Source organism: Leucopleurus acutus (genome assembly GCF_964270905.1).
Source record: "Leucopleurus acutus genome assembly, chromosome: 3".
In the NCBI taxonomy this organism is placed as follows: domain Eukaryota; kingdom Metazoa; phylum Chordata; class Mammalia; order Artiodactyla; family Delphinidae; genus Leucopleurus; species Leucopleurus acutus.
In genome coordinates, this window is record NC_139145.1 from 133,856,745 (window position 1) to 133,882,701 (window position 25,957).

A 25,957-nucleotide genomic window follows, 5' to 3' on the forward strand; every position below is an offset into this window, starting at 1 on the left:
GTCAAAATGCTAATTTATCCATTTATAATGAGAAATTTTTACTGCTAGGTAAGATGAAATACTTGTATCAGCCAGTCAGTAAGTTTTCTTGGAGCCCCAAATTATTAGAAAATTGATTAATAAATATATATCAGAATGAATCCTAATTTAAAAGTTAGACCAACTTCAGGGAGCTGTTCTTTGATGTTTTAGTATTAGCAGTCTGTAGGCGTGATTTACTGAATTGTGCTTCAGTGTGATAATGTCAACCTCTTGTTGAAAAGTACAGTAAGAGTAAGAAAAAACCCAGTGAAATTCATCATCATGTTAAATATAATGATGTAAGAGATGCTGGCATAGAGTGCATTACATTATTCAGGACCTTCCTTATGAAGATGCTCAGGATAATACTTCTGGCTTTCTTATTAGGAATAGTTGTGCAATTTGTTTTAGTTTATGGTCAGTGTGTGAGTTAAGTAGCTTTTCCTCTGGCTGCTGGTATGTTTACGGCCAAACTTTTTGCCCACCTCTTCCAAGTGTACTTAATAAAGCATACATTTTTATTAGCTCTATTTTATGTTTTATCCTCATTTTTATTAGCTCTATTTTATGTTTTATCCTCATTTTTATTAGCTCTATTTTATGTTTTATCCTCATTTTTATTAGCTCTATTTTATGTTTTATCCTCATTTTTATTAGCTCTATTTTATGTTTTATCCTCATTTTTAATTTTCTTTTTTAAAAATGTCAGTATCTATATAAATTACCATCTATTTGAGGAGGTTCTCCAGATCTGTTTCTGTTCAGGAAATCTTTCTCTCTTGAGCTTCAGATTTAAATATCCTCGTCAAACTACCTAAGTAAAAACATCCAAGATTATTCCTTCTTCTTTCTCCCATATCCCCTAAATCCAATCACCTAGACTTTGTTGATTTTACTTTTCTCACATTCATTTACCTCTCCATATTCACTCGTATTGCCCTCATATAGGCTACCATTATCTCTTTTAATTAGTACAAAAGCCTCTAATTAAACTTCCTACTTTCTGTTTTGCTCTCTTCTACTACATTCTTCAATTATAGCTGGATTTATCTTTTTAAAACAAAATTCAGGCCACATGATCCCCCTGCTTTGAAATATCTTACTCACTACCCTGACTCATTAGGATAAAGTCTCAACTCCTTAACACGGTTTACAAGACCTCATATGGGCAGATTACTGAGTACCTCGCCAGCTCTATTTCTTGCCCGTTCCTCATCCCATGCTCAAGGCGTCATTTTTGTTTCTTCATTTCCTGAAATGTATAATTATCCCCCTGTCCACCATGATTTTGCACAAGTTGTGTCCCATGACTACTTTTTCTCCGTTTATCATACTGTTCCTTTCTTCTCCTTTAAAACTCATTTCAGTTCTCAGCACAGATGGTAGATCTCTCTTAGTAACCTTCCTGACCACCTTAGTTGCTGTACAGCAGAAATTAACACAACATTATAAATCAATTATACTCCAATAAAAAAAATAATTAAATATAAAACAAACAAAAAAAGAATATTAGACCCCTACCCCCCCCAAAAAAAAATTAACTACCCTTCATATGTAATTTCAAACCATCCTCTGCAGTATCCTCCTCCAAGGCTGTAAACTCTGAAATGAAAAGACTATCTTGGTCATTTTTTAATCCCCAGTATCTAGCACAATGCTTAGTACTGTTTGTAGTGAACATTTGACCACTGTTGCCTCCCTTCCGAGCAAATGAATGATCAAAACCGTTTTAATTTTTGTTATCTTGATGTATTCTATCTTTTGTATGCTGCCTTAATCTCATAAAATAAAATGGAGTAGAAATAACCCCAGTACAGGAAGTTGGAATATAGACTGGTATATCCAGCAGATATTGAGTTCTGACAATGTCCCATGTTTTTTTATGCTCTATAGCAGGTTTACAATGCTCGTCCCTAAAATGCATCTGTTGGAAGGGCATAAGAGCCTTTTTCTCAGACAGCTGATAGAGAACCTGTCAGATTCCTACTAATCAAATTCCCCTTTTTCTACATAGTGGATAAACTATCTGTCTTGTTGCAGTTTTGTGTCTGTTCAGTTTTATATTAGTAGCAGCGCTTTAAGAGTTACACTGGCTTCTAAGTGAAATTGGGAGATACCCTAATCTTATCAACTGAACACTTACAAACCATCTCCTAAGGTAGAGTCCTACTATCATAGCTAATCTTGTTCATTATATGCCGATTTTTACCGACTTCAATTTTAGAGGGTGACTTTATTTTCAATTCTGAAGATCTGCCTTATTTGAAACATACAGCTTCCCTTTCTGCATGTACTGACTATATGTAAATATTGACTAACTTTTAGTAGATTTGAATGTCTGATTGTTTTAGCCTATTACTTGACCTTATGATTTTTTTGTTCCCCTTATGCTAGGTTCATGAAAGAAGTGTCCAGTCAGACTTCCTACTAATTATCTTGAAGGAAATTTTACAGAAACGCTCTGATCTACATTTGATTCTAATGAGTGCCACTGTAGACAGTGAAAAGTTTTCTAGCTATTTCATACACTGCCCTATTCTGAGAATTTCAGGAAGAAATTATCCTGTTGAGGTAAGTTTTCTTTATAATGCATATGTAAACAGAAACTACATTCCCACCAGTGAGTGTCACCATAAAACAGGCCCTTAAGTCTGAGCCTAGAACGATTCCTAGGGTATTGCAAGTCAAGAGAGGACCTGGAGGGCTTCCCTGGTGGCACAGTGGTTAAGAATCTGCCTGCCAATGCAGGGGACACGTGTTAGTGCCCTGGCCCAGGGAAGATCCCATGTGCCGCAGAGCGACTAAACCCGTGCGCCACAACTACTGAGCCTGTGCTCTAGAGCCTGTGAGCCACAACTACTGAGCCCATGTGCCTCAACAACTGAAGCCTGCACGCCTAGAGCCCGTGCTCTGCAACAAGAGAAGCCATGACAATGAGAAGCCTGCGCACCGCAACGAAGAGTAGCCCCCGCTCACCGCAACTAGAGAAAGCCCGTGCACAGCAACGAAGACCCAACACAGCCAAAAATAATAATAATAAAAAGTTAATTAATTTTAAAAAAGAGAGATAGGGAGGACCTGGAGATGGCCTTGGGAATCAGATGGCTGGTGCTGCCTTGACTGAGGGTGAGTGGGCTGGAAGGAGGATTCTGCTGACGAACGACATACCTCAGAGATACACAGCGTAAAACACACTTCCATAGCAAAGGCATTACATCCAGATTGGGGGTAGCTGCCTAGCAATAAGGAACTCCTTTTTCACCCATCCCTCAAATTTAGGCTTGTCTTTGAAGCTTCCTTCTATTCTTAATGTTTGCCCTTTTGGTTCAGCTGATAAAGGCTGCTCTTTTAATTGGTTTTCACATGTAAAAAATATACACACCATAATGTGCTTTGTCCTGAGACTACGAGGAATAGATCCATCTACATCAGCCAAGTTCTTCTACATCAGCCAAGTTCTTCACTACCAATAAATGCAGAAAAAAGCTTTTTTCGTAACATGCTAAATTAGCATTTGGTGACATTCAAAAGGTAACAATCTCTTGTTCTCTTTAAAATGATATTTACTGAAATGAATTTGAGTTCACTATTTATATGCCTTAATCTATGCAGGTTTTTCATCTTGAAGATATAATAGAAGAAACAGGCTTTGTCCTGGAGAAAGACTCAGAATATTGTCAGAAATTTCTGGAGGAGGAAGAAGAAATAACCGTTAATGTTACAAGCAAAGCAGGGGGAATAAAAAAGTATCAGGTAAAAATAAAACATTTTTGAAAGACATCTGATTGTGATATCCAGGGCATAAACTGCCGTAAGAGTTTTAAAATATGGCTGACACGGTGCATTCAAACATAATCTAGTAGAAGAAGAACAGATATGATTATGAGCAAATTTTAAAGGTCATTTCTTTAAATCTTTGTTTCACTGACTCTAGTGTTTGGCTTACGATACTTACTTTATCTCAACACCTTAGATAGTCAGGATGGGGCAGGACCAAAATCTAGATCCTTGCCATTGGTTTTCCTAGCAGCCTCTGTCCTGACACGAGCCAACCTTAGCTCTGTACTATCCAGGGCAAGCACGGATCTTCATAGAGAGTTAATTTACTTTCAATGACATAATTTTAGAAATATCACAAAAGCTACATTATCCTGCATTTTGGCCAGTGGTACTATATACACTATTTTCATTATATCCACAATATTTCATTCATCTAATGGAAGTAGAAGTAGAAGTAGAAGTTACTTTATCCTTTAGTTAAGCAGATAAACCAAGGAGCAAAAACTAAAATCTTTCCCTAAAACTGCAGAGATAGAAATTAGAAACTAAAAGACTTTAAAAAATTAAAAGTAGTATTTCAAAGAAGATGATTGGAATTCAGCAACCAAAGTAGAATCTAGAAGGAATGAGGCAGGTGTAAATTACTTAATAAAGTTATTATGACCTCTCTTGGCCAGGCTGCTTTTCAGCTGCCACAGAACAATGCTTCCATTGTTCTGTTTTTCTTCATTTCTTTTCTAATTTAGGGTTTACATGCCAAGATAAAAAGGTTTGCTATACTTAAGGGGACTGTATGAAATGAAATTAATAGGAGAGATGAAATTTTATAATACTTTAATTCTGTTAAAAATTGTATTCTTGCTATATTTTAACAAAATAATAGTGACAATGAGAAAATACAGATTTGAATGAATGCAAATAGCTCCTTTTTTCCTTCTTTGTCTTATAAAAATACGTAATGTTTTTGTTTGGCTTTTTCTGATTTGTTTCTTTTAGGAATACATCCCAGTTCAGACTGGAACAAGTGATGATTTAAATCCATTTTACCAAAAGTACAGCAACCGCACTCAGCATGCTATTCTCTACATGAATCCTCATAAAATCAACCTGGATCTCATTTTGGAACTTCTTACATATTTAGGTATGTATCTATTTCTAATGTGTCTCCATTTGTTTTGATAAAACTTTTCTACTAATTGGAGATGTTCTATTAACATCTTATATGCTGTTCCTTATTTCTGAATATTGTATCTTTTTAAAAATTTCAGACAGAAGTCCCCAGTTCAAAAATGTTGAAGGAGCAGTACTGATCTTTTTACCAGGCCTTGCTCATATTCAACAGTTGTATGATCTCTTATCAACTGACAGAAGATTTTTTTCAGAACGGTAACTACAGATCTTCATTATATTCCTGGTAGTTTTAAAACAGAAAAATGTTTCACACATTAAAACTCTTGATCAGAACTTTCAGAGTCTTTTCACCTTTAGTTAAAATTGTCCATGGCAAAGCTCTTTTTTTTTTTTAACATTTCTGTTATAGCATTTTATCTACTAAAATTTTTAGGTACTATTTCTACATTTGTTTTATTTTCTCAATATGATTAAGCAGAGGGAATCCTGTGGTTAAGAGTAAGATGGTGACTCCGCTCCCCAGCCCACTGGATGGTGCAAAACCCTAACAGCATTGCAGTTTGTCATCCGTACATTTTTTTTTAATGTCTTTGAAGCACTTGTTTTTTCTTTTTAATAAATTTATTTATTTATTTTTGGCTGCGTTGGGTCTTCATTGCCGCGTAAGGGTTTTCCTCTAGTTGTGGCGAGCAGGGGCTACTCTTAGTTGCGGTGCGCTGGCTTCTCATTGCGGTGGCTTCTCTTGTTGCAGAGCACGGTCTCTAGGTGCATGGGCTTCAGTAGCTGTAGCTTGTGGACTCTAGAGCTCAGGCTCAGTAGTTGTGGCACACGGGCTTAGTTGCTCCAGGGTATGTGGGATCTTCCCGGACCAGGGCTCGAACCCGTGAGCTAGAAAGAGACTTAAGAAACCATCTATTTCTACCTTGTAATTTTCAGGTCAGGTTATTGGAGGCCAGAGAGGTAAAATGACTTGCCCATTGGCAGGTGGATTCTTAACCACTGTGCCACCAGGGAAGCCCATCCATACATACATATTTTTTTTTTGTTTTTTGTTTTTTGCGGTACACAGGCCTCTCCCTGTTGTGGCCTCTCCCATTGCGGAGCACAGGCTCCGGACGCGCAGGCTCAGCGGCCATGGCTCACGGGCCCAGCCGCTTCGCGGCATGTGGGATCTTCCCGGACCGGGGCACAAACCCGCGTCCCCTGCATCGGCAGGCAGACTCTCAACCACTGCGCCACCAGGGAAGCCCATCATCCATACATATTGAATTGGCTTTTTACTATGCCTGTTTTGATACAGTTTATTACCGCTGTTATGGTTATCACTTCAGCATCAGAATATATTTTAAAAATTCTTTAAACCCTACATTCCATATAATTCATTCATAATTGTTTTTTCTCTTTGATGAGTATATATGGGGTTTCACTGTACCATTTTCAGAACTTTTGTGTGTGTTTAAAATTTTTCATAATAAAAAATTTAAAAATTGCTTTCTATTTGCAAATAAATTTTATTATTCTTTGCAGTGTCTTCTAAAGAGAAACTCTTGCTAAGAACTATGATTTTAACTTTCAGATATAAAGTGATAGCTCTGCATTCTATTCTCTCAACTCAAGATCAAGCTGCAGCATTCACACTTCCTCCTCAAGGAGTCAGGAAGGTAAAATTCAGTACAGCAAATTTATATGTGATCCAACTGAGAATATTTCATAAAAGTGTTACGACTTTTTATCATCAAAGACAGTTATTAATATTAAGTGCTTTATAGTGCATGCAGACTCCAGATGCTCTGCAGCTTAACATAATCAAAAGAGAACCCAATATTAAAATTCAATTTATATTAGGTGTTTATGTTTATATGTTATTAATAACTTTAGGGGAGTGGTAGTTTAAAAATATGGCATGGATGTTGCTTATGAAAAGAAAAATCACTACTATTCCTTAAAGAAGATATCACAAAGGATGTTGGATATCAGGAGCTACTTGAATCCTGGGAGGATTCTTTTTTGTTCTCTTTGCTACTCATCCCTGATTATTTTTGCAATACAGAGACCATTAGGTTAGGAAACAATCTAAGTTATTTTCATTGTCTCCTCTGTTCGGATGCTGAATGAAGAGATACTTGACAAAGAGAGTTTCTCAGATTTTGACCCTCTCTTAGGCGGGGGGGCAAAAAAGAGCACAGTGTAGAAACTCTGGGGAACACAGAGCTCCCAGCAAGAGCCTGGACTCTAATGCACGAAGCCTGGGTTCTTGTCCCTAAGCTGCTGCCATGTCTGTGACCTTCGGCAACCCACTCAGCTTCCTTTCTCATCTTTAAACAGGAGCTGGATTAAATTTACGGTTTTCTAACTGTGCTCTGAAAACTCCAGGGGTTCAGGGGCTGTGTACTCTGATCTGTAACATTTGGCTTCCCTGTAACATTTTGTCTTAAGAAAAGAATTCCACCTCTAAAAAATTTGATCACCTAGGTCCCATCTAAATCTTAATAATCTGGGTTCTGTTTCCTAGGATAAATGAGTAAGAAAAGCAAGCATTCAATATTGAGATAGAGCCATAGTATATTGAATTTGACCTAGAATTTCCTAAATGTTTTACCTCCAAGGACTCAACAGGAAAAAAAAAAAAAGAACAAACAAAAAAGCCACAAGAAGATTGCACTATTCAGCCATCACCATTAAGAAATTTTGAGCTAGAAAGAGACTTAAGAAATCATCTATTTCTACCTTGTAATTTGCAGGTCAGATTATTGGAGGCCAGAGAGGTAAAATGACTTGCCCAAGTCACAAAGCTAATAAGTAGCAGAGCCAGGGCAACAACCCACCAGTTCTTCTTACTGAAGAACTATTACTTTTTTTTTCTACTTAACTGTGAAGTTTCTGCTGAGCAGTCTCCATTCTCTGATCCAATTTCTCATTCCACATATGTCATTTTTAAGATGACTGACTAGAATTAGGGGAATGGTATTTTTGTTGGAATAAGAATCTATAACTTTAATTAATAAGCTAAGGTGATAAAATTAATTAGAGCAAATTTAGATTACACAGTAATAGCAATTAGATTGTGAATTTTTGTAAATAAAATTGAAATTCATTTTTTAAAATTCATTGGCTGAACTATCCAAAGAAGTTTAAATGATGGCACATTGCTGAAAGTTGTTACCTAAAAGTTTTGGCTTTTTATTTTCAGATTGTTTTAGCAACAAATATTGCAGAGACGGGTATCACTATTCCAGATGTTGTATTTGTAATTGATACTGGAAGAACGAAAGAAAACAAGTAAGTCTGAATTTTCCAAATCAAAACATTTTTTGAACCTGAAGAGGGCTTGGGACTCTTGAATTCTTAGGAGACATCACAGAATCATTGCAATTTTAGTACCTGTGCTGCTGAAGCAAGCACTAGATCACAGAATCATATCAGGAAAATCTTGAATGTCCTAATTCTGCCCAAAACAAAAAGTCTCAGAGAAACTGTAGGGAAGTTTAAAATGTCTGAGAATAAATGTTAAAATTCATGTCATCAGTTTTCCCATAAGTAATATCAATGTACTGCTACTTTTAGAAAAGTGCTGAGAAAATATTCAGAACATAGATTTTGTAAATTAGTTTATAACTTAATGTTTTACAAAAGCATTATTTATGGGATTACAAAAAAAAAAGCATGAGTTTTAGAATCAGAGTTGGATTATAAATCTCTGATCTATAATCTTGAGCTAGTAATATGACCATCAGTTATAATCATCAGTTTCCTCATATGTAAATGGGAAAAATTAAAATTTCATAATTGAAAGTGCCTAGTACAGTAATTGGCACATAATAGATTAACTGAATCTTCAACAGAAAGATTATTACTTTATAAATGTTTTAATGTTTGTATTTCGCAAATAAGGGAGACCACCTTAGTAGTCTGTTGTAATCTATATACACTGTCCCTAATATTAGGAAACTTGAGCAATATTTGGAAGTGAGTACGACTATCCAGTACAAAATCAACTCTTGATTTTTTTTAATTGTACCTGTAGAGGAGGTGTTTTCAGGGTTGAACTGTATCTTGTGAAAGGTGCGTTGAATTGTAACGTTCACAGTGGCATTTCTCAAACTCTCAAAGAATTCTTATTGCATAATTAAGAGGCACTATAATCTTCAACTTAATTTTAGAGTCAAATATTTCCAGTTTTTTCAGATTTTGATTTCAGTCAATTATCTACATATTCTCTCCTAAAACATTTCTCTAGGTACCATGAAAGCAGTCAGATGAGTTCTTTGGTGGAGACGTTTGTCAGCAAAGCAAGTGCTCTGCAGCGCCAGGGGAGAGCTGGGCGCGTCAGAGGTGGCTTCTGTTTCCGAATGTACACGAGAGAAAGGTATGGCATAGCCCAGAAATTAAAAACATAAACCAATACAGTGTGACATTTCTGATAGTATGTATTTAGTATTATTTTATTTTATTTTTCAGATTTGAAGGCTTTATGGACTATTCTGTTCCTGAAATCTTGCGTGTGCCTTTGGAGGAATTATGTCTTCATATTATGGTAATCCCAAAGGAACTTAGATGAATTTTTTGTTCTTCACCCCTTTCTGGGCGGGGCGGGTGGGAAGAAGACTTAAACTTATCTTACCTTCTGTTGCTCTAGATTTTCAAGTATTTTATTTACTCTTTAATAAATGCCCCCTTCCCCCATCTTTTATAAGTAAACCCTCTGTGCTTTAAGTCTGCCATAAGCACTCATACTTTATAGATGAAAATATAGACTCATAACCTAGACCAGTAGTTCTTAACTGGGGATGATATTGCTCACCAGGGAAAAACGAGAATGTCAAGAAACATTTTGGGTTGTCAGAACTGGGGGAAGAGGGAGACGATGCTATGGACATCTAGTGGGTCAAGGCCAGGGATGCTGCTAAACATTCTACAGTGAACAGCACGGTCCCCTAAAACAGAATTATCTGGCCCCAAATAACAATAGAGCTGGACTTGAGAAATCCTGGCCTAGACCAAAGGTTTCCTACTCTGAAAGATCTATAATATCCTTCAGTTCTCAGATTTTTGATTCTATAAAAATCAGAAATGAAGAAACTAAAAATATGGACTGGAAGATCTCATCCTCTTTCCTACTCCCTTAATAGACACAGACATTTATCCTCTTTGCTTAAAATTTTACTTAAATTTAGTTCCAGTTTGACCATCTCTTTGTTAATTCTTTCTGATCACATACTAATTTATCACTTTTTCAATCTGCAGAAATGTAATCTTGGTTCTCCTGAAGATTTCCTCTCCAAAGCTTTAGATCCTCCTCAACTTCAAGTAATCAGCAATGCAATGAATTTACTCCGAAAAATTGGAGCTTGTGAACTAAATGAGCCTAAACTGACTCCATTGGGCCAACACCTTGCAGCTTTGCCTGTGAATGTCAAAATTGGCAAGATGCTTATTTTTGGTGCCATTTTTGGCTGTCTTGATCCAGTGGTAAGACAAACAACACTGCTGCTTCTTCACTGTAAATATCATTTTAGCTGGGGAAGTATTAAGTTTAGAAACAAATTTTAGCTTTTATTTTTTTTAACTAAACAATGTCTGTACTTACATTAAAACCAGGAAATATAAATGCTTAATGAGAATTTTTGAATATTTTTGATATTTATATACAAAAAAATCATCCATTTTCTAAGTGTATTGTAGGTACTATTTTGTAAAAGGGTTTTGGCTTGTCTAGACTTTTGCTATCAAACATCCCACTTGAAATATTTACTTAATATATAGTAAGTGATTCTTAGAGCATTTTGAACTCCACACATAAGTAGAATCAACACTTCTTTTTTTTCTGAGTTACCTCTGAGCTAGCAATTACCAGCAATTCTGTTTTCTCAAATTATCTCAGAATTAACAAACTTTGTGACTCTGTCTGAATCTCTTGGCTCATATGCATGCTCTGCCATTCCAACTTTCCAGCTATATCAAGTTGTGGCCTTTTCTGGGACTACAAATCAAGGCTGTTTGAAAATGAAATGGAGAGAGGATGACTTACTCTAGTCCTTTTTTTTCTAGTATCAGATATAGATACTCACCAGAATTGTGTTGAGTCCAAGAAATATCCTCTGCCACGACAGTTGATCTGAAAAGCTGCAACAACAACAAATGGGTTGTTATGTAGTCTAGATTATGTAAGAAGTATTTAAAGAGCATTGCAGGCAATGGAAATTCAGGCTAGGAGTCAAGACCTCTGAGCTGTGATTAAGGGATTTCTTTTAACTGTGTGACAGACTATAAATCACACAAATATTCATTTTTTAAAATCTCTGATTCTGGGCTTCCCTGGTGGCGCAGTGGCTGGGAGTCCGCCTGCTGATGCAGGGGACACGGGTTCGTGCCCCGGTCCGGGAAGATCCCATATGCCACAGGGCAGCTGGGCCCGTGGGCCATGGCCGCTGAGCCTGCGCGTCCGGAGCCTGTGCTCTGCAACGGGAGAGGCCGCAGCAGTGAGAGGCCCACGTACCGCAAAAAAAAAAAAAAATCTCTGATTCTGGTGGTATTACTTCCCTACCCACAAAGATGGTGTAAAAGTAAAGTGATAAATGTTTAAAATTCCATAAAATGAAACTAAAAGTAACTAATTAAAATGAAAATATGTAGCTATTATAGAACACAATAAATTGAAAAGAAGAAACATGCAACTTGAAAGTGCAATTGTTTTATGATTTGCTTTCTATTTCAAATCAGCTTTCAATATATACCTATTTAATGATACATTTTTTGGTTATTTATGGATAGGCAACACTAGCTGCAGTTATGACAGAGAAGTCTCCTTTTACCACACCAATTGGTCGAAAAGATGAAGCAGATCTTGCAAAATCAGCTTTGGCTATGGCAGATTCAGACCATCTGACGATCTACAATGCATATCTGGGGTAAATAAATAATCTGGGTTTTGTCAGTAGGTCAAACCTGAGGGTATTTACTTTTTAAAAAAATTTATTTTTGACTTTTATTAAAGGATACATTTAAGATTTAAATTTATTTTTAGTTACTGCATCTGTCAAGTTGAATTATTTTAAAGATTCACATTTTTATAATCCTAAAATTTACGAACAATGTACTCTGTATTATTATGTGTATATTACCTTGTATTTGAAGTTATTAATTTACCGTTATACATGAACAAAAAATATCTATTGTAGTTGAAATTCTTACATACAATTGGCTAGTTCCTAAAACTTCCTCTTTTGATATGATTATAATGTAATTAAAGCTTTGGTTAGTAATCTGAAAAAGAGTTTGGAAACATATTAAAATTTGGTCATTTTACTTATGTAGATGGAAGAAAGCACGGCAAGAAGGAGGCTATCGTTCTGAAATAGCATATTGCCGGAGGAACTTTCTTAATAGAACATCACTGTTAACCCTAGAGGTAAGTCTTAATGCAACTATCTTAATTCAGGGTCATATAGTCAATTGGATTAATTTGGAAAAAGAAATGCCTAGTATAGTGCTTGACACATAGTATGGGTTTAATAAACATTTGCTGAATTAATAAATTTGTGATTTTTTGTTTTGTTTATCCCAGCAGTTAACCTGTATTACACAGTGATTCAAAATAGTATGTAACAATCTTAATATATTCAGGAAATGATCAAAGATGCAACATGATTTCATAGAAATAACAGTAGCTTGGGAATTAGGATAGTTGTCTGTTCAGCAGCTCAGCTTGGGGAAGGTTAATTCTCAGTTTCTCATTTTAAAAAATGGAATTGAATTGGGGATATTCTATAGTTTTTCTCAACTCTGATAATCAGCTGTTATTTTTAATTATTATGGAAATTTTCAAACATACAAAATAGTATAGGGAACTCCTGGGTACTCATTTCCCACTTCCGTAATTATCAACACGTGCTCAACCTTGTTTTACTTTTACTCCCGTTAATCCACTATCTGCCCTCTAGATTATTTTGAAGCAAATCCCAGGCATCAGATTGTTATATATCTCTGAAGTATAGGACTATTTTTTTCTTTAACATTACCATGCCTTAAAAAATAATTCCTTAATATCATCAACTATACAATATTTAAATATCCCTGATTATCTCATAAATGTTTCTTTACAGCTAGTTCAAATCATGATCCACACAAGGTCCACACATTGTTTGATTGATATGTCTCAAGTTTAGTACAGCATTTAAAGGGAAATGGTGTTTAGTGCAGACATGCTATAAAAGTATTCATAACCTCTCACATAATTCCCATAACCTCTCACATAATTCCCCTATTCTATGCTCATATTTTAAAAGGTTAAAAAATATTTTTATTCCCATATAATTTGACCAATTTTTGTGTGTGTGATTTAAAATAACTGCTGAACCTAGTACCTAAGCATCTATTAGGTGCTTAGTCAATATTTTTGAATTAATGAATAAAAACTAGATTATTAGATTAGCCTAACAGTGTACTTATATAATGTCAGATATGCAGTAGACTTGAAGAATGCAAGAAAAAATAAATAAAAATAAAATAACTGCTGAGATGACAGCAGGGACTTTGCTAAGTGGAATAAACTTTGTCCTTCTTGAAGCAGAAAAAGGGATAAATTGAAGAAACAGATGCCTCTGGGCCAGCTGACTGGGGTTCAAGATATGGAGAGCTAATCAACACTCCTTTATCTCCACTCTACTTCCTCCCAACCTCCAAGTTGCCTCCCACCCCCCTTCCTTCTATGAGCCTTTTCTTCACCTCCCCTGGGCTGCAAGGTTTTCAGTCTCTTTACCAACCTTGTGGTGTGGCAGCAACTGTCTGTTTGGTCTTTCCTCTCCTGGACTTAAAGTCCCTTAAGTCCCAAACCAGAAGCCTGAAGTAAATCATAAATGTACACTTCACCTTTTAATCACTTGTATCCTGTTTACTTTAAAATGCTCATCCTCCCTGTAGTATTTTAGTTGATTGGCACTACTAGAGGTAGAAAAAAGATTATAGGCAACAAGTTTAGATTTTTGCCATTAATAAACTTTATCAGAGTTCTTTAGGAAATTAAAATGTTTCCCAGAGACAAATGAAGAAGGTTCTTGCAGTCTAGGATCAGAGTCCTCTGTAATTCTTCCTTAGTGTTCTCTATGTGACCATCCTTATTGAGTAAAAATGTTGAAAGGAGAGCTACTGTGGAAGTAAATAGACTGAATGAAAATGTGTTCAGGTACATTTTTATTGCTCTCACATTTTAGACATTCTTATTTTATGACATCTAAACTCTTGGGAAGATAATCTATACAAAATCAGTTGATGTTACAGAATCAGATGACTCCATTTAATCCTTGACTTTCCAGTATCTTTTTTTTCCTCCCTAATGTAATTTGGGCTATAGTTAACTGAAAATTTGGCATACCGTTAATTTTGTTTTAATTGACGTATGGTTGATTTACAACATAATATTCATTTTAGGTATACAGCATAGTGATTTGGTATTTTTATAGTTTATACTCCATTAAAGGTTATTACACAATAATGACTATAACTCCCTGTGATGTACAATATATCCTAGTTGCTTGTCTATTTTATACATACTAGTGTATATCTCTTAATTCCACATCTCTATTTTGCCCCTCCCCCTTTCCCTTCCTCCACTGGTAATCACTTGTTTGTTCTCTGTATCTGTGAGTCTCTTTCTGTTTTGCTGTATACATTTGTTTATTTTAGATTCCACAAGTAAGTGATATCATACAATATGTGTCTTTCTCTGTCTGCCTTGTTTCACTAAGCATAATACTCTTTAGCTCCATCCACACTGCTGCAAATGGCAGGATTTCATTTTTATTTTTACTAAAATTTTTATTTGAATTTTTTTTTTAATACAGCAGGTTCTTATTAGTCATCTATTGTATACATATTAGTGTATATATGTCAACCCCAGTCTCCCAGTCCATTCTCCCCCACCTCCACTTCCCCCCTTGGTGTCCATACTTTTGTTCTCTACATCTGTGTCTCTATTTCTGCCTTGCAAACTGGTTCATCTGTACCATTTTTCTAGATTCCACATATATGTGTTAATATACGATATTTGTTTTTCTCTCTGACTTACTTCACTCTGTATGACAGACGTCCCTCCACGTCTCTACAAATGACCCAATTTCGTTCCTTTTTATGGCTGAGTAATATTCCATTGTGTATATGTACCACATCTTCTTTATCCATTCGTCTGTCGATAGGCATTTAGGTTGCTTCCATGACCTGGCTATTGTAAATAGTGCTGCAATGAACATCGGGGTGCATGTGTCTTTCTGAATTACAGTCTTCTCCAGATACATGCCCAGTAGTGGGATTGCTGGGTCATATGATAATTCTATTTTTAGTTTTTTAAGGAACCTCCGTACTGTTCTTCATAGTAGCTGTATCAATTTACATTCCCACCAGCAGTGCAACAGGGTTCCCTTTTCTCCACACCCTCTCCAGCATTTGTTGTTTGTAGATTTTCTGATGATGGCCATTCTGACCAGTATGAGGTGATACCTCATTATAGTTTTGATTTGCATTTCTCTAATAATTAGTGATGTTGAGCAGCTTTTCATGTGCTTCTTGCCCATCTGTATGTCTTCTTTGGAGAATGTCTATTTAGGTCTTCTGCCCATTTTTGGATTGGGTTGTTTGTTTTTTTAATACTGAGCTGCATGAGCTGTTTATATATTTTGGAGGTTAACCCTTGGTCCATTGATTCGTTTGCAAATATTTTCTCTCATTCTGAGGGTTGTCTTTTCGTCTTTCGTCTAAAGTTTTATTATAATATTAGATATTTATGGAACTTGAGGAATAGTAATATATTAAGACATTTCTTCACAGGTTTTGGCTGGTGCTAAACTTGAAAATAAACTGATATATTAATAAAATGCATAATCTGAACAGTTTGCTAAACTAAAAATATTATTTATACAAAAACTAATGCACAAAAATATATACTTTTAAAAAAATTATTTATTTTTGGCTGCATTGGGTCTTCGTTGCTGTGCACGGGCTTTCTCTAGTTGCAGCAAGTGGGGGCCCCTCTTTGTTGCGGTGTGTGGGCTTCTCATTGCGATGGCCTCTCTTGTTGCAGAGCACAGGCTCTAGGAGCATGGGCTTCAGTAGTTGTGGCATGCAGGCTCAGTATTTGTGGCTTGCAGCTCTAGAGCACAGGCTCAGTAGTTGTGGTGTAACGAGCTTCATTGCTCTGCGGCATGTGGGATCTTCCTGGACCAGGGCTCGAACCTGTGTCCCCTGCATTGGCAGGTGGATTCTTAACCACTGTGCCACCAGGGAAGCCCAAGATATATACTTTATGCTGCGGCTTTACTTAGTAATATGATGGACTAGGAAAATATTTAACAAATATTAATATTTATAATAAGGCTATAAGTGAAAAATTTTAGCATGCCAAATTTCCACAAAGGCGCTTTTTTTTAATTGAGGTATAGTTGATTTACAGTATTAATAAGTTTCTGGTGTATCACATAGTGATTCACAAATTTTAAAGATTATGGTTCATTTATAGTTATTATAAAATATTGGGTGTATTCCATGTGCTGGCAATATATCCTTGTAACTTACTTATTTTATACATAGTAGTTTGTACCTCTTAGTCCCCTATCCCTATCTTGCCCCTCCCTCCTTCCCTCTCCCCACTGGTAACCACTAGCTTGTTCTCTATGTCTGTGAGTCTATTTCTTTTGTGTTATATTCACTAGTTTTATTTTTTAGATTCCACATATAAGTGATAACATACAGTATTTGTCTTTCTCTGTCTGACATATTTCACTAAGCATAATGCCCTCCAGGTCCATCCAAGTTGTAGCAAATGGCAAAAATTCATTCTTTTTTTACGGTTAATATTCCATTGTATATACATACATCATCTTCTTTATCCATTCGTCTATTGATGGACATTTGGTTTTTTTCCATATCTTGGCTATTGTAAATGGTGCTGCTATGAACATTGCAGTTCATGTATCTTTTCGAGTTAGTGTTTTTGTTTTTTCCAAAAATATGCCCAGGAGTGAGATTGCTGGATCATGTCGTAATTCTCTTTTTAGCTTTTTGGCATCCTGTCAATTTTGATAGGAAACAGTAATATAAAATACAAGGTTGGTTGGCACCTTCTCTATTTTAATTATGATCTTGTCTCTTTTCAACAAACCAATCCAGGATGTAAAGCAGGAGTTAATAAAGTTGGTTAAAGCGGCAGGATTTTTATCATCTACAACTTCCAGTGGCTTGGAAGGAAACAGAGCCTCACAGACCCTTTCCTTCCAAGAAATTGCCCTTCTTAAAGCTGTACTTACTGCTGGACTGTATGACAATGTGGGAAAGATAATCTATACAAAATCAGTTGATGTTACAGAAAAATTGGCTTGCATTGTGGAGACAGCCCAAGGCAAAGCACAAGTACATCCATCCTCAGTAAATCGAGATTTGCAAACTTATGGATGGCTTTTATACCAGGAGAAGGTAAAGTACTCATTCTTAAATTCCAACACTCAGGGCATTATTCTAGAAATCAGTCATAAGAAATTAGGATGCCCAGCAGATATCGTATTTGGTTCTTAAATTGAGCTATTCATGTTTGTTTATATTTGAAATCAACATGTACATGGTTTCTCAACAAAAACATATAACACGTCTTTTTTCCACATTTCCAAATAAGGGAGATATGGGATGGGATAGAACTATATATGATGTGGCAACAGTTTGAGTCACAGTGCAACCTAAGATAATTTAATAGCAAATACTTGTAGATTACAATTAAAACAGTCAACCTTTTGAATCATAGCTCATTAAATTAATAAAGATCCATAATTTCAAGCATTGGCTTGAATAACTCCCAGCATATCATCAAACTTAAATGTGTAAAACATAACAAATTCCTGACTAATGGCCATTGCTGAACCTTGCTTTAGAAACCAGACACTGTGAAACTTAATCATAATTTTATTGTTGCATTAATTATTTAACAGCATTAGCATAAAATTGCTTGTTCATAGTCTCATTTATGTTCAAGGTATATAATTCAGCCTTACAATTAATGTTTAAAATCCTCTTAATAGTATAAAGGCACAGATGGTGACTGTGATTATTATAAAATTGACAAATTATGCACATAAGAGAATGTAGACATGTAGCTTTATAAAACCTGATTTAAAATATATAGTAGCAAATTATAGAAAAATGCTTACATGAAACAGATAAATGAATTTTTTATATTTTTAGGCTTTAAAGTGTTTTTTTCCTCTCTGTTTTTATGCAGATACGGTATGCCCGAGTATATTTGAGGGAAACTACCCTAATAACCCCTTTTCCAGTTTTACTTTTTGGTGGTGACATAGAAGTTCAACACCGGGAACGTCTTCTCTCTGTTGATGGCTGGATCTATTTTCAGGTACATGCTACAACTGATCTTATTGATTATATTAAAATTTCTACTTCCAGTACCACTGAGGTATAGTTTTTTAAAAAATTTTATTGGAGTTTGCATAATTTCTTCCAATAATTTGACTTAAAATAGAAGACTTACTTATTTTATCTTGCCTATATGGTTTTAAATCTGTTTAATTTGAAAATCAAATTATATTGCTATTACAGATTTCATTTATTGTCAGTAATAATTATAATTTTCCATGTTTTGTATACTTCAGTAGTTGTTAACTTTACATGGATTATCCCTAATTTAATACCCTAACAGTCTTGTTAGATAATTTCTGTAGTTTCTTTCTATAGATAAGGCACTTAAGCTCAGTGAGAAGTTAAATAACTTACCTAGGTTACATGGATTGTTAATGGTAGAGCAAGGTTTAAACCTAGAACTATCTGATCCTCAAACTCATGCTGCTTCCGCTATATTGTGCCACCTATAAAGAGACACAGATTCATAGCTTAAATGCATATTTATCACATTCTTCATTCTTCTCTGGAAAAATTAGACCAACCAGCTACCAGCAATAAGTTTATTTCTCTGTAACTCATCAACATTGACCAGTTTAAGCAAATCTAATACATTCTGCTGATATACCATGATAGCTGTTTGTCTAAGACTGGAGATGTAAATTTTAAAGGCAACTTAAAAAAATATGTGCAGTTCTCACAAAAGAGGCTGAGATGGTAGTAGAGTTCTATAACTGGATTGTGGTGATGGTTGCACAACTCTATAAATTAACTAAAAATCATTGGATTGTATACAATGAATTTTTTATGATCTATAAATTATACCTCAATAAAGCTTTTTAAAAAAAATTCCATTTTAAAAACTAGTAAGAGAAGAAAACAAACAATTGAAATAATGGTTTCTTCATTTTGGAAAGAGATATCAAATTTATGGGTACTTAATAAGGAAATTGAAGTTTATGTATCTTAGCTACAGGAAGTAATTTATTTATATTTTTCCCATAACGTTTTAAGGTCAAGATGTGCTAAAGCATATTGTAAGGTATACATGCTTACTTTGATTTTATTTAAACACATTCCCACTCCCTGGGATTAACATTGTTCAATTTGTCATCTCCTCTCAACAGGCACCTGTTAAGATAGCTGTCATTTTCAAGCAGCTAAGAATTCTCATTGATTCTGTTTTAAGAAAAAAGCTTGAAAATCCTAAGATGTCCCTTGAAAGTAAGTGTTTGATTATAATGTAGGTAGAAAACAGTATACTTTTAAACACTGGCATACACTATAGTTCATTGAGGCTTAAATTCCATGTGATTAAAAATTACTTTAATAAAATTTATTTTATGCTGAATTCCATCAGACACAGACAATTCTTCATTATTCACAATCTAGTTATCCTCTTAAGATTCTTCTGGTTTACTCCTTCCTCTTCTAAGCTTCACTTCTAAACTTCTGGCCATTTCACAGAAAAAGGATGATAAAACTGAGCATTTGTAATTTTGCTACTAGTTTACATACTAGTAAACTAGTGATACAGTTATTTTAAAAAATAAGAAAGAGGGACTTTCTCTGAGGTTCCCAGCATGTTTTCTCTACCATTCTCCCAAATGCAGAGCTGTTAGTCTGTATAAAATATGTACATTATCCTTCAACAGAAATCTGCAGTGGACACCTGAGTTGCCACTTAGTCCGGTATAGTGTTTCCCAAACTTGCCAGATAATCAGAATTATCCTGGCAGTTGTTAAAAATACAAAGTCCAAAGACCTACTCCAGGCATACTGAATCTCCTCTGTGGGAGAGGCCGATGGCCATGTTATTATTTTGTAATCTCTTTTAATCTGTAACACTTCCCCTCTACTACCCTCCCCATTTTAAAATTTTTAGTAAACTAGGTTATTTTTCTGGTAGAATTTCTGACATTTAGGATTTGGGTGGTTGCATCTTCATGCTTTAATTTATTGTGTTTCTCTGTTTCTTATATTTCCTATAAACTGGTAGTTATATCTAGAGATATAACTGATATAACTATATATATCTAGAGATATAACAGATATAATCTGATATTAGAATCAGATTTTCAGGAAAAGAACATTTTTTGGTTGGTGCTATATTCCTCTCATTGCATCACATCAGTTTGGTATTCCTGCTTTTAATGATGTTAAGAAATGATTTACTGTTCAATGTGATTATATTTAACAAGTATCCCAGTTAATTCGTAGTTAGGCAAGGTGGGGAGCTACTGGTCTAGCGCTACTGCCCTGAAGCCTCGCACTCTGTGTTTATTTGCATAACTGAAGGTGAATGAATAAGCGCTAAACTGTATTAGTTTTCCTATACTGCTGGAAACTTAGATCAGGTCTTGACATATTAGGAGATATGAGCTCTTTTCTTGAGGAAATTTGTGCACTACAACTCAGCCTTAGAAAAAATTACATTTTGTAAAGGACAGGTTGAACCTCAACTTTTAAATTAAGAAAAATGAATTTTAAAATGATTTCAGTGTTTCTCTTCTCCATAAAAGAGAAAGCAGAATTTGCCCTCTGATGAAGCATATATTTTTGACTTAGTGGGGAGGATAAGGTACATTAGTGTCCTCTTTCTGGACTTTATAATAATAAAAGTTGGGATATAACACCAAGCTGTTGAAAAAGAAATAACTGAAGTTGCTCTTGTACTTTCTTTTACTCTGCTCTTCCTCAAACTAAAAATCATGGTTCTTTCTAGACCTGCCGTGTTCCCTTCGCAGCAGGTGACCTTTCCTTTCCTTTTTTTTTTTTTTTTTTTAATGCCACTGTAGCCTCTAGGAACCAGAGTGTCAGGCCATGGGCCCCGTTATCAAAATTCTCCATTGCAATCATTGAAACATAGACCATTCTTTTACTGAAGTATCTAATAAGATACAGAATTTCAGTCTTGGAGCCCTGATAATTACAACTATCCAGAGAGTAGTTAGGAAGTCACAATATCAGACCAACTGTTTAAAAGTGGAAGCAGCTGTTAAAACCTCCAGCAAATAATGTAGCCTCTATTGGTCTATTCATCAGATTAATTGGTGTTTGATTCCTTTGTTGTGTGGAGAGGTCTGTCACTTTTCCATTGACACCTCTCCAAGAACACTTCCCAGTTAAATTTCTTTGTTTCCTTTGGACTAAACATGGAGAAACGGATAAAGAGTTCCTTATTTCTTGCCCAAACTGTTGGAATCCTGACATGTTCTGAAGTTTATAGAAGAGTCAAAAAGCCTTTAGTATATTTGAGCCGGGTGAAAAAGTTAGGAAACTTCTGTCTTAAAAGAAGTTTTAAGGAAATAATTCCTTATAAAGGACCAACAGTTATATCACATCATCTCTTCAGGCCTTTGCCTACTTTTTATCAAAGTAGGTATAATACAACTATAATGATAATTAAAATAATATTTGGAGGGCAACAAATTATATTATAGAGGCATCTCTAGTTTTAGAGTGAATATTGCTGATGTTAATTCTGTATTCTAATTTTAAAGAATCTTTTAATGAAGTATATCTGTGGTTTACATGTGTATATATTGGAAAATTAGCCAGTGATGAATTTATTCATGGGAGTTTTTTCTCCTTCCATCCAGATGACAAGATTCTACAGATCATTACCGAATTGATAAAAACAGAATAATAACTGAAACTGAAATTCATGATCAACTGCTTTAAAAATTAAGATGAAGACAAAGTCATGAAATTATGTGAAAATGGACCATCCCATTAAGTATTTCAGTACTTAAAATGTTGGTACTAGCCATAACGTAACGGTGGTGGAGAAAAGCACATACTTTAAACGTGTAATTTTCTAATTTCTTTTTAATGATGATTATTCTCAATGCATTTGCCACTACATTTACAATAAATTCTTCGGTATCATCCATGTTGTATACATCATTATGTGCCTTATGGGCAAGGTCTGTGTCTATAGTATCTATAACTTTGTGTTGTGATTCTCTTTGTACCCACCTCATCCTCTCTATCAGTCCTTAATGTCTAGAGAGTTTAGACTTTCTTGACCCAGTGGAGAAAATGAGCTCCAAAACCAGTTGTAATTGAATTTTCACAAAAAGGAACAACTTCACTTTTTTAATATTTGATACTCAAAGTCAAAACCTAATAAGGTATACACTATTAATAGATGCCACCTATATCAGTAACATTCACTAAGTACAAAGACATAGTACTGGAGGATAGGCAGCTATAGCTAATGCTACTGTCAACTCAGGGATGAGTAGCTTGCACCATTTTCCTCAGTCATAAGCTTTGATATCACTGCTCTTGAACCCTTTTTGTACCCATAATTGGATTGATAAGGTCGGTAACTTTGAGATAGTAAAACATGCTTAGAAATTTTTTAGTGGTTTCATTTGTTTCACTTACTGAGGATCTTTGAAACTCCATCTTGATTATGTAGAGGAATTTTCCATCAAGATTGTTAAGGAACTTCAAATATATTTTTGTGTAAACCAAAGGCAGAAATTGTATCTGAAGGACAAAAGATTAGAATTGAGTAGGTACATAGTCTAATTGCTTGACTCTCATAGTAGGCATTTGGTGAATATCGTTGACCCTTGAACAACACCAGGGTACCAACCCTCCATGCAGCTGAAAATCTGCCTGTAACTTTTGACTCCCCCAAAACTTAACTACTAACAGCCTACTATTGGCCAGAAGTCTTACTGATAACATAAACAGCCAATTAACATACATTTTATATGTATTTGTATATCTAACATACATTTTATACATTCATGACATACCTAACTTTTTCTTAATTATTTTTGATATTTCTAGGCTACATGGTTCATCTGCAAATTTTTTTAATTGTTGCAAATCTTCAAAAAAACTTTCCAATACATTTATTGAAAGAAATCTCTATAAGTGAACCCACAATACAGTTCAAAACTGTGTTGTCCAAGGGTCAACTGTATTTGTTGATGAATGAATAAAAGAAGCGTAACTTTCACTTTATGTGCAGATAAAAGTGAAAATATACTTGGTAGCAATCGCTAATTTTAGGTTTCTACTTGACAGCAAGGAGTCAAATGTGACTGTGGTTAGGAATCTCTGGCTAGTGCCATTAACAGAAATGCAAGTGTTAGGTGAAAGAGCTAGACTGGGTGCTGGAGGCAGTTCCACCTGTGACTGATGGGGACACAGAAATTGTGGAGTCCTGCTGGTGGAACTAATGTTGATAGATTACTTTGTGCAAGCTACTGCCCAGATGTTTTTTGTTTGCTGACTCATTTAATCTTCACAGCAATCCTATTAGGTAAGTAATACATTATCCCCATTTTACAGATGAGGAAACTGAGGCATGAGGAAGTGAAATAACTGGTCCAAGATCACACTGATAGTAAGTGGCAGAAGCATTATGGCTCTGGAACCATTTACATTTCTGAAATATAACCATTCCTTTGAAAATGTGAAACTGGCTCACATCAGGATTAGGATCATAGGGTTAGAGTCTTTCACACAGAGGTGATAGTTAACAATGTGGGAATGAAGATGATCACCAAAGGAGAGAGCAGATAGAAGATAAGTAAGGTTAAAATCTTGCAGAACTCCATACTTCCAAGTCCATTCACTCCTTTCCATCTCCTCAGCCATCACACAGACATCACCATCATCTTTCACCTATATCACTAATAATCTCCAAACTAGGCTCTCCCCTTCTTACCCCTCTCTAATCCATTCTCTCTACAACTGTAAGAATGATCTTTTGAAAAGATATCTGTTGCTTGGCTGAATAAACCCTTTGCTGGCCTCCCACTGCCCCTAAAGTATGAAGTTCTGAACATGCCTACAAAGCTCTAAGTGATCTGGACCTTGATACCCTCCAAACTCCTCTCCACTCTCCCTCTTCTCGCAGTGCTCCAGCCACACCGGACTCCTTTTGAATCCTAGAAGATGCCAAGTGCCTTTTTAATCATTTACATGTGCTGTTCTCTGCTGTTCTGGTTCTTTACCAAACAGACTTTACCTGCCCCTTTGCTATCTCCACAGACCATCCTATGGACTTCCTCACTGACCACCCTTCTGAAGTATATCTCCCCTTTTAATCACTCTTACAACACAGTACTTTTCTCAGAATGTACCATCTGCTTCTTGTCTTCTCCCACTAGACCATATGCTGCACCATGACTGTTTTCACTCGCTGTTGTGTACCAGGCCACTGCCTGGTACATCCAGGCATTCAACAACTGTCTGTGAAGATGAATGAGGTGTGAGGAGAGGCAGGGCAGGGCGTTCTTACCGAAGTAGAGGAAGGAAAGTTTCTGGAAGCAAGAGTATTGGCAACAGATGTTACAAACTAAGAAAAGACTTCCAGATCTCATAAATAGATCAAGCTTTTGAGAGCGGTTTGAATTAAGGGTGGCGAGGAAGATCACTGTAAGAGGTTCCACAGCCACCTACACATTTGGTGGTTTGCTAGAAGGACTTGCAGGACTCAGAGGCTGTCATTTATTGTAGAGAAAGATATACAACGGGATCATCAAGGCAAAGAGACACATCACATGGAGTCTGGAGGAATCTATGCATAGGCCTCCTACGTGTTGTGTGATGTCTCTGCCCAGAGAAGCCTGCTGGAGACTCGAGAGTCCAAGGATTTTATTGAGGGCTGGTTACAGGCACAAAGACCAAAATCATAACTATCAAAATTCCAGACACCCAGAAGGAAAGCAGGCATTCAGTGCCCCAAGCAGGCAAAAGTGTTATCTGAAAAGCAAGGAACTTTTCAAAAGCCAAATTCTCAGGCTCCAGCCAAGAGCCAACCCTGCAAGTAGGCCCTTCTAAAGACAGCAACCTCAGGCCTGCTATGTTAAAAACTCTTCCCTGCACAGTCACAAAGCATAATTTATTTAGGGAATGAATACAAACCAAAAGGTGGTGTACCAAGTAAAGAATACTCTTTACAGATGTGATGAAGAAACAGAACACATAAGAGGCTGAAGAATGAGATATTTTAGGATAGGAAAGGCCCTCACTGATTTGCAGACAAAACAGAAATAACTAGCAGAGACTAAAGATAATATTAGCATTGGGGGGAGCTCAAGAAAGGACTAAAGAAGAATACAGGGAACAACTTGGAAAGGCTTTTTGGCTTTCCCCACCCAGCAATACTTAGTGACTTGAGATAAGCCTCTAAAGTTAATAAAGGGCTTTTTTTGCATTCAAGTGACCTTGGGTTCTTAGAATGAAAGAGACTGTCTCATTGAAATGGTTGACCAAAATGCTTACATACAGGCAAATGGGTCCAGAAAAAAGGCCATGGACCAAGAAAACAGGGAGAGGCTGAAAGATTAGAGGTCAGGATCTAATCCCAAATTCATTGTAAGTGAAAAGTAAGGAAACTGATTAAGGAAGAGAATTTCATAATTGAAAATCTGAGATGCAATTGTTCCAACAATAAATAAACCCAAAGGGCTTCCCTGCTGGTGGAGAGGAAAATGGAAATAAGAAACACTGAAGGTAGGTCCAGAAGCAGGATAGCCAGCACGTTGGTTCATAAGTGTGGATTCAGGAAAAGGATGGAGAAGACCACCCCAGTTTCTTTGGTTATTGGGGAAAGTGGGAAGGTGCCCTGGAGCTTAATACACAGTGGCAAAAATAAAAATAA

General features: G+C 35.9%; 1 protein-coding gene across 1 annotated transcript in view; it reads left to right on the forward strand.

Moving 5' to 3' along the window:
- Positions 1 to 22,178, forward strand: part of DHX29 (DExH-box helicase 29) — a 48,129-nt gene extending 25,951 nt beyond the window's left edge. The window contains exons 13-27 of the mRNA XM_082836322.1: positions 2,416 to 2,592; positions 3,634 to 3,774; positions 4,798 to 4,942; positions 5,070 to 5,187; positions 6,509 to 6,593; positions 8,123 to 8,211; positions 9,170 to 9,298; positions 9,391 to 9,466; positions 10,177 to 10,401; positions 11,704 to 11,840; positions 12,247 to 12,340; positions 17,089 to 17,391; positions 18,188 to 18,319; positions 19,449 to 19,545; positions 21,924 to 22,178. Of these exons, the coding sequence (XP_082692448.1) occupies positions 2,416 to 2,592; positions 3,634 to 3,774; positions 4,798 to 4,942; positions 5,070 to 5,187; positions 6,509 to 6,593; positions 8,123 to 8,211; positions 9,170 to 9,298; positions 9,391 to 9,466; positions 10,177 to 10,401; positions 11,704 to 11,840; positions 12,247 to 12,340; positions 17,089 to 17,391; positions 18,188 to 18,319; positions 19,449 to 19,545; positions 21,924 to 21,970 (1,995 nt within the window). The 3' untranslated portion in view covers positions 21,971 to 22,178. The remainder of the gene's footprint in view (positions 1 to 2,415; positions 2,593 to 3,633; positions 3,775 to 4,797; positions 4,943 to 5,069; positions 5,188 to 6,508; positions 6,594 to 8,122; positions 8,212 to 9,169; positions 9,299 to 9,390; positions 9,467 to 10,176; positions 10,402 to 11,703; positions 11,841 to 12,246; positions 12,341 to 17,088; positions 17,392 to 18,187; positions 18,320 to 19,448; positions 19,546 to 21,923) is intronic.
- The last annotated feature ends 3,779 nt before the right edge of the window (positions 22,179 to 25,957 follow it).